This window comes from Motacilla alba, chromosome 1 (genome assembly GCF_015832195.1).
Source record: "Motacilla alba alba isolate MOTALB_02 chromosome 1, Motacilla_alba_V1.0_pri, whole genome shotgun sequence".
NCBI classification, from domain to species: domain Eukaryota; kingdom Metazoa; phylum Chordata; class Aves; order Passeriformes; family Motacillidae; genus Motacilla; species Motacilla alba.
Genome location: NC_052016.1, coordinates 109,345,272 through 109,359,489, shown reverse-complemented (window position 1 = coordinate 109,359,489; position 14,218 = coordinate 109,345,272). Strand labels below are relative to the sequence as shown.

General features: G+C 39.1%; 1 protein-coding gene across 8 annotated transcripts in view; it reads left to right on the top strand.

Moving 5' to 3' along the window:
* Nucleotides 1-14,218, top strand: part of SH3KBP1 (SH3 domain containing kinase binding protein 1) — a 213,236-nt gene that overhangs the window by 77,349 nt on the left and 121,669 nt on the right. For 5 of the 8 annotated variants that reach the window (XR_005257534.1, XM_038142201.1, XM_038142178.1 and 2 more), the window contains one exon: nt 2,344-2,467. Coding sequence is in view for 7 of the 8 variants with exons in the window: in XM_038142201.1 (XP_037998129.1) it covers nt 2,344-2,467 (124 nt within the window). In the remaining variant the exon portion in view is untranslated. Of the gene's footprint in view, nt 1-2,193; nt 2,201-2,343; nt 2,468-14,218 lie in introns of those variants that run through there. The other 3 variants (XM_038142244.1, XM_038142234.1, XM_038142223.1) reach the window with 2 other exon arrangements.

Sequence of the window (14,218 nt, the reverse complement as noted above, 5' to 3'; positions counted from 1 at the left end):
TTGACATTTGTTATTTCAGTTATTATGGTTGCTCTGAGTAGTTGTCTTTTAGATACTGTTTTACCAGTGTGATGGCAGTAGATAAAGGATTTACTGTACCTTCCATTGGCAGTAATTTATAAAAGTTTTATCTCTGCTAATGTACTGATACACAGAAAATGCTTTGGGCAGATGTAGCAGACTGTATTAATGTTGTATAGCTTATAGGTCAGCTTTGAAATAACAATTGGTTTGGGGAAATAAAAGGTTAAAAAAAACTTATGAGATTCAGGTTTAAGGTGCATCTTTTGCTCGATGCTGTTCACAGATGACAGCTTCAGAAACTTCAAATAGAAATGTCCTTTCTATGCTTTAGTGCTCATGTCTGATATGCTGAAAATCTAAATGAGATGTACAGTATTTCCTGTGTATGTGTAATGCTGTGGGGTGGTGGAAGTTGATCCTGCACTGGGATGTAGAAGAGGGCAGTGAATGTAAGAGAGGTGAAAAAGAGGAGGAGAGGAAGAGGTTTTTGTAATGGGAAGAGCTCATCCAAAGCCATCACCTGTCTCTAATGTCTGTTTAATGTAGATCTCATCAAATTTGAAGATGAGATCAAACTGGGGGAGCAGCTGACATGCTTGAAGGCAGGGCTGCTCTTCAGAGGGCCCCAGACAGGAAAATTATGGAATCCAGCAAGGAAAAATACCAATTCTTGCCCTGGGAAGGAGGAATGCTGGCAGCCCTGCAGAGTGGGACCTGATAAATGTGGGAGCAACTCTGCTGAAAAGGAACTGTGGGTCCTGGTGGGCAGCAACATGAACACGTGCCAGTCTTGTACCCTGGCATCAACATGGTGAACAGCATCCTGGGCTGCATTGATAGCCTGCTGATTGAGGGAAGTGGTAATCCTCCTTTACCTGGCACTCATAAGTTCACATCCAGAACACAGCATCCCATTTTGTGGATGGGATGAGAATTTTGCATGAAGGGAAAATATTGATGAGCCGAAGCAAGTTCTGTGCCTGTGGAAGCTGGAGCACATGCTCCTTAAGGAGATGCTGTGGGAGGTGTGGGCTTGTTCAGCCTGAAAACAGGGTTTTGGGGGGACCTTCTGCTACATAAGAATTGTTATCCAGGAGATAGAGACATCTTCACAGTGGTGCCTGGTAGGCAGGACAGGAGAGAGCAGATGGGACTTGAGAAGAAAGTTCCCAGCAACGTATAAGGAAAATTTTTGCCACTATGAAGTGAGCCAAGCAGTGGGCTTCTGCAGCCTCTGTCCTTTGAGGTTTTCAAAACCCACCTGCTCAAATAGCCTTGAACAGCCTGGTCACCTCCACTCAGAGGTGACCCTGCTTTGAACTGAATTGGAGTAGGGACCTTCTGAGTTCCCCCTCAGCCTGAGTGGCTCTGTGGCTCTAGGGCAAAGCTTTGCGTCAAAACTCTTTTTTTTTCCCCTTATATTTTGGGACGTGGTTATAAGCAAATGGTTCAGCCTCTGGAGTGTGTCAGTTACCTGCCTAGAAAGCAGAGGTAATGCTGTTTGTTTTCTTCAGTGGCGTTTCAATATAAGATATATGAAAGGTGATGACATTTTGGATGCTTTGTAAAAGTGGGTATGGACAGCAACACAGGCTTTTAAAGGCTTTCTTTTAGGCTTTTAAAGTCTGCCTAAGAAGCTGATAGAGAGGGGACTGTGCATCTCTAGCAGTAACTGTGAAGCTGCTTTCTGTGGATTTACCTTCATGAAACCCCACCATATATATTTTTGTTATATATTGTCAATCCCCTTAAAAGGTAGTGAGCAGCAAAATGTGTCAGTGATAGCAACAGCTCTGACAGCAGTCTTGCTATATGCTTCTGCCAATTATGGTAATATTTGTCATATTTTCCTAGTTAATAGTTTTTTTCCTTCTGTGGTGGTTGTTTCTGTGGTCTTCTCATCGGAGGGGAAGGAGACTTTGCTGCCTTTACATCAGGAGCGCTGTGCTGGTTCTGCCCGGTGTATCAAATGTACAGCTCACTGCTTGATAAACTGAAACATCTATTTTTTTTTCTCCCATCACACTTTTCAGCTTTGGTGATCTTTACTAAGAGATTTTTAAAGCTATCCTACAATTTTCATGCATAGATAAGGAGATATTTGAAAAACAATAGTGCCCATTGGAAAAGGTTACTGAAAATTGCTTTCTTTTTGTGGCATTTCAACTTTGTAAGAGTCTTTGCAGTAACATTAGAGCAGGCAGAGGTGTGTACATAGAAGTTTTAAGAAATCTTGGGAGCTTGAGATTTAGAATATTCTGTAATACCTCTTCAAACTGGTTCTTATTTTTCTTTTCCCTCTCTACCTGTCTTCTGCAGGAAATAAAGAAAGACATGAAGAAAGAAAATACTGCCAACAAACCACCAGAGAAGCCTATAAATGAAGTTTCCAATGGAAGCCCTTTACTGTTGTCTGAGACAATTATTAGAACCAACAAAAAAGGTATAGTATATGAACATTAAATGCAGATTAAATTCAGGCCCCCCAAAGAAGAAAATATAAACCTTCCTTGTTTCTAGAAATAAAGCTAGAGTCTATTTAATTAAAAAGGCATAGCAGGAATAATAACAGAAAAAAAAATCTTTGTCCTCTTGGACTGGCATATATGGCATATATGGATGCATGTCTAATATTTCCACTTTAATTTGCACAGACATCCCTTTCTTTTTAAGGAAATCCCTCCTCCATACATTTAATTAAGGAAAGTTGTATGAGGAGACTGCTAAAGCTTATTAAAGTAAGGAAGTGGCAGCCTGCATATATGGAGGGTTTTGCAAAGGGATGTCAGTCTGCATTCACTTATTCATGCTTTATCTGGGACAGAGAGCTCTAAAAAGGGGGGAAAAGATGAAAAAAATACTTAATGCATTAGTTTTTTGGGAAGTGTCTTTCACTGTCTTCCATTTGAGACTGGAATGTGTGCTCTTCATGTCTGGCTTGACTCTCAATGCAGATTCCTGTGTAGGGTTTTGGGTGGCTAAAAGGAAAGCCTCAAAATCTTCTGTGTCATTCCCTAGCTCCATGCCCTGTTTCAGAACTATCAGAACAAAACAAAAAATAGGAAATATAAAGCCTGGTTCTTTCTTCAGGTTATGTTTATGCTCCTGTTTGTTTGTGGGAGGACAATTGGATCTGTGCAAGAGATGCACTGTAATTTTTTCTGGAGGATTCACTCAACAGTTTCTTGCTTACTGTCTTATACAGAAGAATCTGCTGTCATTAATCATTGCTGTAATGTAATTTCCATTTTAGTGTGTCTTCTATAGTGTTATGGACATTTGGGACTTTAGGACTGTTATGGACATTTCCTGTTATGTATTATCAGCTAGCATTTTGTTTGAGCTGCAGCTTCAGCAGAGGTGTTATACTTAAGGTTTACAGCTGCAAGTGAAGAAGAATAAATAAGTTTTGCAAAATGTATTACTTCATTTAAAATGTGAAGCAGACTAATCTCTACCTCTTTTGCAAGGGTTGATATCATCTGAAAGAAAAGATTGGAAAGAAATCTTAGAAAAATTTGTCTTTTGGGCTTGCAATGTTGTTTTGAATCTAGAGATACATCCAAAATTTCTGCTTTGGGTCATAAGTTTTTCAAGCAACAGCAGAATTAAATTACTAAGAATTATTATTTTTCATGGCTGCTGTACAGAACCATATGAGTAGTTGGGAAATTATCTAGGGACCAAGTTTGTTCCATATTGCTTCAGCTGCTATTTGGAGAAGGCTAATAGCTGTGGCAGATACAGAGATTTGTTTCAGTCACAAGGGGATAGCACTCCAAATATGGTTCTTAGAGCACTTTCTCCTCCTTTTTCTTCCCTCTGGCTAGAAGCTTTAAAGGATTCAGGAGAGAAAGATTTTTCTGTCCCTAGCTGAAGAATACAAAACCTCATATTTACTGAGGTGACAAAAGCAAAGTCTGACACGAAGATCTCTAAGTTGAGGTAGGGGTTATGTTTGGAAGTAGCAGTTTCATATTAGGAGGTTATTTCATTGGCTGGTGGCAATTGCACTTCTCATGGCCACCTGTACATCGTGCCAGGGTTGGTGCACTGTTCATGTTGGCTGCTTCTCCACAGCCATTTCTGCTGCTGCAGAAAAAGCAGGTGCAGGAGGCCACGATTTGGCACCACAGCCAAGGATGCACGGGGCCCAAGAAGGCAAGAGGCCTTCCCTCGTTTTTCCTGGGATCAGTTTGAGCACGGTGCCACAGTAGCCCTGTTTAAGTGTGGGCATTTGAGCAAATAGTTCCTGCTGAGTTCAGAAAGAGTTTTCTAAGGTCAGTGTGGCCAATCTCCTTGTGGAAAGTGTTGCCATATTGTACTGAAGAGGGAGCTCTAAGTGCCATGGGTGTTACTTTTTTCAAGTGTCCTCGTCCTGTGTTTTTTATTAAATCCTAACTCTGTTTACTGATCACAGAATGTGATCTGAAAGACATGAAAAAGGGGACAGGGTGTTTGTGTTTGGTTCATTGGTTGGTTTGTTTTTTTGGGTTCTCTTTGTTGTTAGGAAGTGAGGAGGACAGGGGTGCATCTAAAGGTCTTTAACCACTGTTCAGCCATGAAAGTGGTAGGCAGTATTATTTATTTGCTTGGGCAATGTAGTCCTGCTGCTTGCAATTTCAGAGCAGATCCATGATGTGGGAGTGAAGCATCCTGTGCTGCTGCATTGTTTTTATTACCAAGACGATGATAGTAAGTGCTATTCTACTGCTATGGTGTTGTATTGTGGAGTTTTACTACTTAACTTGGTTGGCCTAATTTAAGTGTCAGCACTTTAGCAAGCATTTACATTTTGAGGAGAGGAATCTTGGCCTCTTGGGCTTCTGGCTTGTAGAGAGATTTTCCTTGAGAAATATTGACAAGTGTCCAACAGTGGTATTCAAGGAAAATAGCTAAGTTATTTGTAAGAAACATCTAAGTAACTAAGAGGAAAATAATGACTTTCTCAACTAAAAAGGTATTCAGGATCCAACTTTATATCTTGTTTTTTCATGCTAATTATTTCTAAGTACTGTATTGAAATTAGGGCTTCTAATAATAAAATCAGTGTAAATTGAAATAAGTGGCTGCATAATATTTATTTGCTAACTGGGGTTAAGCCACAACAGTAATGGGTGTTGGATTACACATGTAGCATAGCAACAAATTAAAGTTGGTGTAACTCCACCAGCTGTAGCCTACCTGGGTTATTACTTCCATTACATAGTGAGGGTTGCAAGTGGTTGTACATCACCATTTGTGAATCACTCAGGTTTTTGTTACAAAGACCAAGAGGAGATGGAAGGATTTGATTTTTTTCTGCTTTTCACTGTGGGCAGTAAAACCAGAATACGTCTCATCCTTTAATGTTTCTTGTTGACCACAGATATTAGTGACCTAATGGAAACAAACAGTAGTGACCACTGCTGTGGTGGACAGAATTTAGTTTAGGAAATGCTATGGAACTTCTGCTAAATCACTAACTGTTGGCCAAATTCCTAGGTCAGGTATTTTAATATGCATTGCTTTTTCAGATAGGCAGGGTTTTATTTTTTTCTGATTTATTGCAGTGACTTATCCAGATTTATGAGTAACTTCCATGTATTTCATGTGGCTCTGCCTTAGGCTGCCTATTGGCAAAACCTGGTTTATGGTTTAAGATGCTGAGATCTGCTCCAGCATGGTAGTGATGGCAATTAACATCCAGAAAACTGAGCACTTTAATTTAGCACTGCAATGTATTCATTCTTCACCTCTGAAAGAATCAGGAAAGGATCTTTTGGTGGAGTGTAGGGATGGGGTTGGGGAAGCATGATGGCCTTGTGCTTTCCCTGGCTGTTTCCAGGGCTGCAGCAGCTCTGGGCTGGTTGGATGGCTGCTTCAGGTGCTGCAGTGTCAGCCTGGTCTAGGAAAAAAGGCTGTGGCACTGAGGCACCTGTCTGAAGCTGTAGGAATGTCAGATGTTGGTTGGCTTGCATATTTATTGCCAGAAACTGGGAGAGATTGTTCTTTTGCCTCTTCCTATAGTTCATAAGTCAAGAAAATACTTTCCTCACCATGAGTGGGTCTTTGAGTATAATTTTTCTCCACTTCAGATTTTTTTGTTGGCATATAGTACTACTGTTCTAAAACTTTTATAAAGCTGACATTTAAATATATATATATTAAAATTAGCTATTTTTCTATTTAGAATTGGCATTGTTGCACTTTGGTAAGAGCAGGATGGGAAAGCCTTTTCTTCTCTTCTGAGAACATTTTCAGATTGTTTGAAAAAAGCATAATTATTGCTATTGTTGTAATTATTTAATAAGAAAAGAAAATTACAGCCAGGTCTTGGAAAAGAAAAACACTGAAAGATATCTTTTAAATGCTTTTCCAACATGGTGAAATTCCATCTCTTCTAAGTTAACTTCCAAAATTTAAACCAAGATCCAAAGTTGTGCAACTGTTTCAGATCTGTCATAAATTCAGTATGATCTTCATTCAGGTATAAAGGGACATAATGGAAACTTGCCTTCAATAAACTTTAGGTGTTAAATAGCCATGACTTATTTTAGACTAATTTTGTTCTGATTTTTGAGTATCCTATTTTTAAGTATCTTATTCATTGTGGTATTCTGTGTGTTTGGGAACAAGAGCCCACTTGCTTAGGTCAAGTTGCAAAACTGGAACTGATAGACTGTATTTTGTAAGTAAACTAACAACAATTGTCATATGAGTAAACATATTTGAGGCAAAGATACATTGCTTTGTCAGATATATTTGTTTTCTATAAACTGTAATTGCAGGCTGCATTGAGCCAGCAAATCTGGAACAGTTTATCACGTGTTACATGCTCTTAATCAAAGCCAAATACTGAAAGCAAGGAAAGTTTTTTCTAGTTCTCTTGAGAATTATTTAATTTACCTTCCAGCCTACATTTAAATAATAGAGAGCATTTGCATGCAATGCTAAAAGGGAAGTTTTGTGTAAATAGGTTTGATGATATAATAGGTTTAATTTAGGAATAAATAACAAGTCTGTTATATGCAAAACTGAGATTTAAGTCCATTTTTGTAGATTAGAGAAATGGGAAAAGTATTTTGCAAGAAAAATGCTTCATCACTTTGTTCCATAGTTTTTTTATTATTTGGATATAAAAAGGCACCCCATTTATTAGAAACACAGGCTATTGGCTTCTCAGCATATGAGTGTGTTGACTCAATCTTATATTAAATAATCTATATAAGCTATGATTCTGGTAATATTTTTCAACAGAAAGGCAAACTTCAACATTTTTTCATAGAATATTTTATTACCAAGAAGTGCAAGTGGCTGCCTTCATCATGCATGATGAGGCGTCTGACCCTCAGTATGCTCAGCTTTGGTTTTCCTTTCTAACACAGTAAGTTTGAAGGCATTGATCTTTCTTTTGTTGGATTATTCTTCTGCTGTTTACACATTCAGGCCCTCTCCACAGACAGGCTTTGGTGTTCCCTTGCAAATACTGCCAGCTTCAGAGAAGTTATTGCTAGCAGGGGAAAAAAATCCCTTTGATTTTTAAGATCAGCTAATTGGTGTATAATCAGTATACAGTTTACACAAATATGCACAAGAACATACTGCTCAGCCTATTAAGGTTAAAATATGCATGCAACATATGACACCAACCCAAAACGAGACATAAAAAATTAATGGCACAGGAAACTTGAATGTGCAAAATATTTATTGAGTTTAAATACCATATCTGTGTGTGCATATGTAGTGTCTCAGATGATACACATTTCCTTTAAAAGTACTGTTTTTTGAAAATAAGGGTGAAAATTATCCCAGTATTTAGGTAAGCTACACTGCCCTGGAAGTCAGTGCTTTCAGTTCAGAGAGGCAGGAAAAGACACCAGTCTGTGCTGGACATACGGTTGTGACATTGACATGATTTTTTTTGTGGCTGGGAGAAACATCTCAGTGCTGTCCTCTTGGCAAGACTGGAATCAGTCATTCTTTTCAAGCACATTCATTCATTCTTTTCATGCACATCTTGTTAAGGAGTTCAGTTTAAATAATGACTTGAGAAATATAAAATCTAAATTTATTTTCCTGTCTTATGGTCATTTGCTACCCCAGTATTCAGTTAAAGTTTTATAATCTATCCAGATTCCAGTATCTTTTTCCAGGAGATTGTTTATTTTCTTGTTATTTACTGTGCAGTTCCCCCATCTTTTTCTTAATCCTAATTGCTTTCCCTTTCTTTTCAATGACTCCTTTCTTGTAGTCGTCAAAATGTGCAAATGCTGAGCCCTGACTTAGCTTCTGCAATTTTACATAGTTGTATCCATCCACTGGTGTGGCATGCTAGTATATCATAAGGCTCTGTGCAGGAACAACCTATAAAAAGAAGAAGTGGAGTGAAATCCCAGGTTAATTCTATCCTCTGGGTACCTGCTTGCCTCAGTGGCTCTCTTGTGTGTCATATATTTAGCTCTAGGAATCCCATTTATGGACTGTGCTGGGAAACACTAAAAACACAGTTGCTGCATCAAGGAGCTGACTATATACACGTGTGTGTGTATCTATTATGTATTAAATAAGGTAACAAAAAAAATGCAAGAGAAGATGTCATATTTGGGCAATTGCTAGCTGGCTGTTTTCAGGTATCTTGCAGAGCACACTTGTTTCAATAAAATATTTAGATCTGGATCTGCATTTGGAAACTGGGAGGAGGTTGGTATGGAAAAAATTGGGACAATGGTTTAGAATTTTTTTCCTGTTGGGTGCTGGACAGGAGAGAGAAGAGGCAGAAGATGACCTTTTCATACTGAGCCTAAAGAGATGTGGGAGAGCAGTCACTGATGAGCATTCTCAGCAGCTTCCAGATCAAACAGAGAGAGGTAGTTATGGAAACAGATGTGGGCACCATTTAGTTTGTTGGTTATTTTTATTTAAGCTAGATGCAGAATTATATTTTTATCAATGAAAAAGCAGAGGCAAGTGAATTTTTAAGGAAGAGAGTGAGAGGGAACAAGGGAAATGGAACAGGGCTACAGGGAGTGTTGAAAGAATAAGGAGAAGAAAGTATTTTTGCAAGTAGTTTATGCACATACTCAAAAATGCTGCAAAAATGCTGTTGAGGCACAGTTTAGAGAGTGGCAGCTTCTTTTTCATAAATACTGACAAATTTTTGTCTGATCAGTTAAAGTATTTTTTTCATTTCTAAAAGCTTTGCAATACATTTTACATGCCTGAAGTATAAAATTGTCAGGTATATAATTTATCATTTCTACGAGCCATTTGCAAGCTCACTTTAATTACAATCTGTGATAGCTGTCCTCAAGGTACAGTCAAAAGCAAACGAGTTGACAAACTCTGAATGTGTTTAAAAAAAGACTGGATGTGGCTCTTGGTGCCACGATCTAGTTGAGGTGTTAGAACATGGCTTGGACTCGATGATCTTAAAGGTCTCTTCCAACCTAGAAATTCTGTGATTCTGTGAAACTCAGGTGCAAAATGTTTTTCTATTCAAATTTATACTGAAATCTCCTTTAAAGAATGCAAAAACCGATAAAATATGCTGGTTGTTGAGGTAACAAAAGCAATGAAACTTCCTCTTGTCTCAAAACTGCCTTTGCCCACCACAAAAGTGGCTGTTGATTTTTCCACGAGGTTCTGCAGAGAAATGTCTCCCTGCAGCCAGCAGTTCTGTCCTTCTCAGTGCTGCTGGATAAGTCACTTGGCACCCAGCAAGGCCTTGCTGCCCTTGAGGTCTGTCCCTGACCTTTCTCCTCTAGACTGAGCTGTCTGTGTCTGTCTTCTTTAGCCTTTCATCTGGGTGGTGTGGGATTTTTGAGAAAAACATGGCTAACTTGATTTGAAAATTAGCAGATCAACCTTTCTGCCCTGTCCCTTCTCGCCTGTAATTAAGGAATAACAGAAGATGAGCAGGGTGGTTCACCAGATGCTGAGCCTTGGAGCAAGATTTGGGATCTCTGTGTATTTCCCAGTGTATTTCCACATCTGGCAGCTGTGATAGGAGAGAGCTGGACTTGTTCAGTGGTAGAGACAATGAAAGCAGAGGAGAAATGCAGAGATATTGCTGTGGAATATAGAACACAACTCTATCTGGACTGAATTTTGGGGCCAAGAGAACTTGCACTTTGACTGTGCAAGTAAATATATTTTCCACGAGCTCTGAAACTTTGCAGGTGTGCTTTAAACTGGGTCAATAACACCTTTTTTTTGTTGTTGTTCCTTCAGTTATCTTGATGAATTTGCAACTGCTAAGTTAAAAATGCCCCTGTAAATGTGCAAGCACGCTGACAGGCAGATCTTAAGTTCAGAGCTCCTTTACCTTTGCTTGATTTGGTGGTAGCTGGGATGGTGCTGTGTTGATTTTGAGGAGACAGGGAACTGATGTTAGCCTTTCCTGTGGGCTGGGGCTGTGCAGCTGTTTACATCCTTCCCCCATGGCTTGTAGATAAGAGTAAGCTGTGCTACGTAATTTACAGCTCTAATCAGCATCCTGAGGTAGTTGAAGGTTTCTAGCTCCTGGACAACCATAAAATCCTTTGAATGATTTCTGGGGTTGTAGGTAAGAAGCAGGGCCTGTCAACAGCTTCCTTGGGTCTCCTTCAAATTGCAGTGTCATGCAACATCAATTGATGGCCTAAATAATTTGGATAAATGATTGATATTAGAATTGATTTTTTAACCTATTAAGCTCCCACCTGCCCTTCCCCCATAAAAAAGATTTTTGGATGTAGGTGAAAGTTTAATATAAACATATGCCTTTGTACTTTTTTTAAAAAAAGCTCCATACTTGTGCTGTCTGCATTGCATCAAGTGACTTTGCTGCTGTTGAGTCACTTTAGTGTAGGAAATGCATTGATTTCTATCTGCTCAGACCAGCAGGAAACTACAATTATTATTCAAGACCTTCCTCTTCTGATGGAATGGTGTTTTCAAACCCAAATAGGAACAAATTTCTGCAGAAAGTGGCTAGAATGTACATAGCAAAAAGGAACTGTGGCTGCTGGTAGGAAGGAGCCGCCCATCACTGTTTGGGTGGTTTAGCAGAGCTGGGCAGAGTTCTGCTCAGAAGTCTGCTGTCCTAGGAACCTCTGAGCCAGTTTCTTGTGGGGGTTTGGACAGCAGTGTGTCTGGGGAGGGGCTTTAACTCTGAATGCATTTTGCAGAGGTATTTTTCACCTCTGCTTTTGCCCTTCTCCCTTTCCTATGTGCATACATGCAATCTCTGGAGTGGTTTAAGCAAAGCTTTGCTGTTCTCTGCAAGTAGCAATAAACAGTACGAAGGCAATGCCCATAAGGCACATCGTTCAGGCTCTTCTATGATGTACCATAGATTCTATGAAACATTTTACTTTCAGGAATTGATACATGCTTTACAACCAGTCTTCTGATAAAGCACCATGCCTGGAATAAACTTGTTACTGCATTCATTTTAATTATTTTTCAAACACTGTGTGAAATACTTTGATTCATCGGGTTAAAAGTCCCTGAAATTAGAGAAATTTGCTTTGCTATAACCAGATTTGAAAAATACATGTAGGTATCAGACAGTGTTGACAATTCATGACCTGGATTATCCTGAGTAAGATGGTGTTTTTAGCTATTTAGGCATTCAGTTATTGATTTCCTGTATTATGTAGGTGCAGTAACTTGAATAACAAATAGTTTACCTGCAAAGTTCTAGTTTCTGCTGGTTTGAAGTTTCCCAAATTTTATTCATTGAGTACTTCATATATGTTTTATCTTATTTCAGAATTTTCTTTTTTACAGACTATCAAGGTGCACACAGCATGGGACCTTGTGCTGTTATTAGTCATGTGTTGTGATGTATAGTACCATTTACCCTATTTTTTTATGGTTAGGTCACTGTTTTCTAATGTTATTTCACAATTAAGATGCACCAGTCATTTGCATTAGCTCCTATTCTATATCTTTTTGCATTCCCTTTTCAATTATAAGTACATGTTTGTGCCTCTTCCTTTCTTGCAGTTAATTTGTAGAATCATCCTCTTTAAAAATGCAAAGCATGTTGCTGATGATGGTTAGTTTCCAAGCTCAGTGGTAGGGTGGTTGTGCTTGACAAGGGAGTGAAATGTGGAAGTGCTGACAAGCGGCTGATGGCTGATTCTTGGCCCCAAGCACAGGATTGCAATATAAAAGATTATTACTGTTATTATTATCTGTCACACAGCAAGAGCCGTTCTTTCCTAACTTCGGCGCCGACTTTATTTAGAAACAGAAGTGGAGGCTGGGCAGAGCTCCTCGTGGTGAGAAGCAGCTCCCTGCAGATGCTCAAATTAGCTGGGAATGATTGTTGAAGTCAGCAGGGGTGTTATGCCACTGGCATGGCCCTCTGTCTGGGCTGCATTGCTCTGGTGCAGGCCCTCATGACTTCAGCTCTTACTGCAGGATCTTCTGGGGCTGCATATTTGTGAATCTGCCACTCTGTTCCAAAGACTTCCAGAGAGCGCTGGCACCGCTGTGACAGCCCAGGATATATCTGCTTTCCCCCAAGAAATACTTGGCTGCATCAGAATCTGTTTCTGATATTGTTTTGTCTAGGGACTAGATTTTACCAGCTCTCTACCCAGAGAGTGCTTAGCCTAGCGCTGAAAATACGCTCCTATGGCAATTCACAGATTAATACCACACTGTTTTGACTTTCCATGAACTCTGTTCGTCATAATACTGCTACTTAAAACTCAATTTGTTCATATCTTTTTTCCTTACTGAATGATAATATTTTTATTAATGATATGTCCAAGCCTGATGCCATTATTAAAACCCCTTTAAGGATTTCAGGCATTTACTTTGTATTTCCAAGCTGGTTGTCCTGTCCTGTACTAACATGTTTCATTACTATACATTTAGTACTTTGTGCTGGCTTCTGTTAGACTCCTGTTAGATTCCAGATGTCCCTGATCTATAGAGTCTGGTATCTAGCTCTGCAAAAGCTGCAAGATGCAGTGTCAGCCATTTTTCCTTCATTTTGCAACTGCAGTCATAAGACTGGGTGTTTTTTAGACCTAGGAATTCTCTGTTAGACTACTGACTCAGCATAACGTTATCCTAAATTATAAGGGTCACAGTCACTTCTGGGAATTCATAAGAGGTCAGGAAGTCTCCAGGAAATTCTTTAATAAAAAAGGTCCATTGACCTTAGGAAAACCAAAAGATTCAGTCACATGCGTGGCAGTTATCGAGCAAATAGAGTGGTGGAAAACAGAAGTAACAAATGTAAATATTAGCCTGAGGCTGTAGTTTCATGAAGATGTTAAGCTTGCATTGCCACCAAAAAAAGAGCCATTTTTCCTTTTTTTGTTCTTCCTATGTTCTGGTACAAGTATTTGGCTACACTGTGGGCCAGATGAGGAGAAGAATCAAGGTTAGCATTAAACTAGCAAGAGAAAAGCTTGTTTTCAATAGTAGGTCTGTTCCTTGCCTACCTCTTCACACTGCTTCACAAGCACTTGATCTGACAGGGTGGTAAGGAGTGTTGTAAGGAGTGTTGCAGGACCTGCAGGAGCAGAAGGTTCAGTAGTACTGCCTTTTATTTGGTTGCAGGTGAAATAGTTCCAAAAAGTCCTATGAGAGAGTGATGGTTTGTCAAACTTTTTGAAAGCTGGTTCACAGTCATTCAATTAAATCAACTGCTAAAGAAAATTGCTCTCTTGTTAGTTTCTATTGTGAGTATTGCTCTTCACTTTTCTCTTGTGTTGGGAAGGTACAAGCATTGGTCATTGTCCAGAAAAACCATCATTGCAGTTGCATACTGAATTCTTCCTATGCAGATGCCTTCTTGCCTGCCAATTCTATGTCTTTTAATCACAGAACTGTTTTGGAGATGGATTTCATTGCTGACACGGCTGACTTGAGCCAGAGGCCTATTTATTCACAGCTTTTAAGTTTGAGGAAGTAACTTCTCATTCATGTAGCAGGAGTAATGGAAAAGACAAGAGGAACTCAATAGATATTTTTAGGAAAAGATAGTGTTTATCCCAGCAAAACTAAAAATGTTCTTGAGACATTACACACTAGAAACCTAGACAGTTGTGGTTTTGTTCTTCCATAATTTATTTAATGTGAAGGAATTTCTCTTAATGCATACTCTACAGCCCTGTCAGCTTCAGTAGTCATAACACATACATTTTTATATCTATGCAAATTGGTATATTCCTATGTGGTGAATGAAAAAAAAAACCACTAAAAA